This window comes from Phoenix dactylifera, chromosome 2, assembly GCF_009389715.1.
Source record: "Phoenix dactylifera cultivar Barhee BC4 chromosome 2, palm_55x_up_171113_PBpolish2nd_filt_p, whole genome shotgun sequence".
NCBI lineage: Eukaryota > Viridiplantae > Streptophyta > Magnoliopsida > Arecales > Arecaceae > Phoenix > Phoenix dactylifera.
In genome coordinates, this window is record NC_052393.1 from 10,554,286 (window position 1) to 10,558,962 (window position 4,677).

Sequence of the window (4,677 nt, forward strand, 5' to 3'; positions counted from 1 at the left end):
TCCTCGGCCTTCGCCAAAAGCCCCGCCTGTTCCTTGTAGCACTCCTCCAGACGGATCATGTACTGGGCGAGCTAAGAAATAGGAAAAATAAGGGAGTCAGGCGGAGAACAACAGAGCCAATAAATGGTGAAAGACGGCCAGAAGAACACTCACCGACATGAGACAGACGCAGCTGGCGGCCCCAACGTCAGAGACATCCAACTCCCGGACCCGCCGACGGTCCTTCTCCAGCAACACTGTTTCGATGAGATTTCGGGCGCCATCGGTAGTGAAGGCAGACCCCGATTTCTCCCCGGAGCCGGATGGTGGTTCTACAGCCTTACCCTTATCCATCGCCTGGGGAAGAGTCCGGCTGATCGCGCTCGGGGCGGGGGTCGCCCCAGGAATTGATAGGGTCCCGCTCGGCCGGGGCCTCGGCGCGTCCCTCCTCGAGTCATCAGGAGCCGACCGAGTCGAAGGCCGGGTCGGGGACCGATCACGTCCGACCCGTCCGTCTTGAGCAGGCTCAGGTGGCACCTCCGGAGTAGCGGCAACAATGGTAGCGCAAAGGAGAAACTCGAAAATGTCCGTAAAGAAGAAGACGGACGGGGGAGGGCCCCCGATTAAATAGGCGAAAGGGCAAGTGACACCTCGATGACGCCAGAAGACGCCTGGCCGCCGAAGGGTCGCTCGCACCCCAAAGGCGAATCGACACCATTAAGGAAGGATGTCCGCCGAAATCCTCAGGTTGCCAGGTCAGCAGCAACCGCCATACACCATAAAGAAGGCGGGAAGCTTGAAGCGCGCGCGCCTCTCCGAAGGATGGCGGCAATCTCGAAACATCACTCCCTTCACCTGTTCCCCTTCTGGTTCCAGGCTCGGAAGTGGGGGGCTACTGTTATGGGGGAATTGAGCCGCCATGCCCCACGTGATCGGTACGCGTATCCAGGAAAGCTACAGCTGCCCTATGATCCAGCACTCCGACCCCGAGTCGGACCTCCTCGGCTCCGCAGCCCGACCCCGGGTCGGCTGCCCTATGATCCAGCACTCCGACCCCGAGTCGGACCTCCTCGGCTCCGCAGCCCGACCCCGGGTCGGCTGCCCTATGATCCAGCACTCCGACCCCGAGTCGGACCTCCTCGGCTTCGCAGCCCGACCCCGGGTCGGCTGCCCTATGATCCAGCATTCCGACCCCGAGTCGGAGATCTTTTGATAACGACAGGCTATTCTCCAGAGGCACGCCGCGGCCTCCTGCTCCACTACTCCCTGCAACGGCTGTACCCGATGCTGCCCACGATCTCCTGTATCAACCGTACAAAGCGGAGCTCCACTACGCCCTGCCATGACCGTACCCAGCGCTGCTCCACGACGCCCCGTAACGGCCATGTCGGTGGCCATTCTATCGTGCCCCACGACGACAAACCCCCCTGAGAGACCTCCCAGCCAGGTATATATGCGGCTGGGGGGAGAAGGGGGGGGTAAGCAATACCTCCCAGAGCACTCTCTCCCACTTGTGATTATCATCTCTCCTCCTCCAATCTCCTCTGACTTGACCGTCGGAGGGCCATCACCACCCTGGTGGTGGTGCAAGGCTTGTTTGCAGGTTCCTTGGCGGAAGGTGGAGCGCAACCAGCACCAACCAAGACAACTCAGGCGGAACCCCGTTCACACCGTCGTGTCAATCGTTCTCGGTTTGGACCACCAGCAACAATATTTTATATCTTGTATTATACTATAAATATTATATTATATTACATTATATTATAATACATTGATATGTTATGTTAAATAATTTAATATTATATTAAATTATTATACTATAGTATACAATATTATATTACTATATTAAATAATATTATATTGTATTATATTAATATTATACTATATCATATATTTTTGTATTAATGCATCTTATATATTTTATTATGTTCTATTGTATAATTCTATGTAATGTCTTATGGTAATTTTGTTGTACCAAAAGCACTTTCTCGGTTTGTTTACCAAACACATATTAAAGTTTCACAGTACTTTAAAAATGTGATTACCAAACTGCAAACAACTTTTTATAAAAGCTCTACTTCTAAAAGCTTCCATGTAGGCTCTACTTCTAGTACCTTGGTTTTGTTTTCTATTTTTGTTGTCAAAAACCCAAGGAGGAGGAAAATTAAACTGAACATAAAAGTGATAGAAATTCATATAATGGTGTAAGTAGCTGGTTTCTACATCAATCTCCATCCAATTTTTCCCTAATTTGCAAGGAAACAAAAACATAAAAACAGCAATAATACCAAACTGGTCTCAAATTCACCACTTTCCACAAATAAGTCAGTTGCGCATATGATTAACGATTTGTTATTCTATCTCATTCTCCACTTGTGCTCCATCTAAGATTACATAATTACATCTTAATATTATTTCGAAATATTTCAATTGATTTACTTTGTATCCTGAGAGTTTATCTCCTCTCTGCCATACTAGTAGACCTGTTCAAAAGCTGGGAGGCCCACATGAGCCCGGACCCTTTCGAACGGGCCTGAATCTGGTTTTTGATCTCGGTGGGCCGAACCGGGCCTAACATTTAGGAGCCCGGTTTTGGTTCTTACCTTTTTTTTGTTAACTTGATCCCAGTTTTCCTCTAAAAGCCCACTCTTCCCAACTTCAGCATGGTTTTGATATTTATTTTTTTTGGTAACTAGAGCCATATTTTGATTAAGGAAAGGAGGTCACGGCGGGTAGGATTATCATCAGGCTCCTCCTCCAGTTCATGCTTGCCGTCGCCGCCGCTGGCGAGGCCCACCGCACCATCCCCATCCCCTTGTCTATGGGCTCCGCCCTTGCCGCCGCCCTTTGTGATTCGGGCATCTACATGAATCTCATTGAGGTCGACACCAGCCATGACTTCCACTCCCCCAAGCTGCTCCACCCTGGCAACGTCCTCTTCGGCCACGACTACCACGCCGCCGCCGACAACCACCGCATCTGCCAAGCTGTCACGCTCTTCGTCAAGGACATGGGCCTCCAGTTCCGGCCCCACGGCCAGCACTGGGTCCTCTCTCCCAAGCCGCTCCACCATCGGGTCTTGAATAGCAAAAGAAAACCAGCAAGTCCGAAGCCCAGAAGCGCGAAGCCCTTGGACTTGGAAGTAGGATGGAAGGCCGGGCCGAACCGGGCTTAGGCCTAACTAAATGGGCGTTATTTGTTGAGCTAAGCCCGGCCTGGCCCACCCGTTGATCAGGCCTGCACGCTGGCCGCTCGCTGGACGCAGCACATATATATATTGGCGCAAGAACTTAATGGCTATATAAGCCCAACGTACACAGCAAGTTGGGCTCCCTCCAAACTCGTTTTGAATACGAGAGACCCTCCCCCTTCCCTTCTTGCCTCGCCACCTTCCAGGCAAGATGATGAGATCCGCGGGTGAGCTCCTCTCCTGCCATCTCTTCTCCAATCCAAGAAACGAGACCAACCTCAACCCTAACCCTAATTCCAGATTCCTCTCCCCTACCGGTCGCATTGGCCGCAAGAAGAGCTCCCGCCCCCTCAGGGACTTCTACGCCGAGTGGGTCGACGCCCTCCGGTCGACCCTCCTCCCCCTCCTCCGCCACTCCATGTCCACCGCTCCCCTCGACCACCCCGTTGCCCACCGCGGCCTCCTCGGCGGCGGAGCCATGGTCTCCTCCTCCGACCTCCTCTCCACCCACGTCCACGCCCTCCACGCCCACTTCCAGGCCTACTTCCAGGCCCTCGATCTCGCCGCCCGCCATGACGTCTCCCAGCTCCTCTCGCCCGACTGGCGCAACCCCCTCGAGACCCCCTTCCTCTGGCTCGGCGACTTCCACCCCGCCGTCCTTACCACCCTCCTCCGCTCCTTCCTCCACCCTCCCTCCGACGAGCCCCGCCGCCCCCTCCCGTTCGCCCTCGCCTGGACGTGCCCTTCCCGCGACCTCACCGCCCGGATCGACCAGATCGAGCGCGGCCTCCGCCTCATCGTCCCCGCCCTCGCCAGCCGCCTCCGGGAAGCCCAGGCCAGCTTCCTGGAGGCCGCTGCCGCCGAGTGGGCCGCCAGCAGGGGCAAGGAGGAAGGATCGTTGCCGCCGGCCAAGGCAGTGGATGGAGCTACCGGGGCTCAGTTGGAGGAGCTGGCGAGCGTGTTCTTGGACGCCAACAGGCTCCGGCGGAGCATCCTGGCGGAGATAGTCGAGGTCCTAGATGTGTATCAGGCCGCCCTCTATCTGGAAGCGCTGGCCCAGTTCGTGGTGGGGTTCCGGGACCCTGAGCTGCTGCATCATTTCGATCAGTGCCGGATGCCTCCGTCGCCCCCTGGCTCTTCTTGATTCTAAGGATTCTTGCATGTCTTTGGTCGCTTCTGATCTTGAATGGCTTTCTTTTTGAGTCATTTCTCATACGAGCGAGAATTTGGGTCCTTTTTGTTGCAAATTCTTTGTTCTTTCATTGTTTATTCTGTATATCCATTTCTATCACTGTATTCAAATTTTTATACAAAGGAAATCGAAATGTTATTTGTTGGGGGAAATACAATAAGAGGACGAAACCAATCGGACTGAGGCACGAGAATCTCGCTCTCTTTAAGGAGATTCAAGCTCTCTGCGGTTGGCAAAGCCTTTAGTAACAGGTGAGGGTCAAACTTTATATAGGACCTTGAAAAGCGATTACTATTGCTAAGAGGACAAATTTAGT

The 4,677-nt window shown here is 53.5% G+C and overlaps 1 protein-coding gene across 1 annotated transcript; it reads left to right on the plus strand.

Annotated features, from left to right (window-relative positions):
* The first annotated feature begins 3,380 nt into the window (after window positions 1-3,380).
* On the plus strand, window positions 3,381-4,397 carry LOC103705211 (protein INAPERTURATE POLLEN 1 homolog). The gene has a single exon (XM_008788847.2). The coding sequence runs from the start codon at window positions 3,381-3,383 to the stop codon at window positions 4,311-4,313; it is 933 nt and encodes a 310-aa protein (XP_008787069.1). The 3' UTR covers window positions 4,314-4,397.
* Window positions 4,398-4,677: the final 280 nt, after the last annotated feature.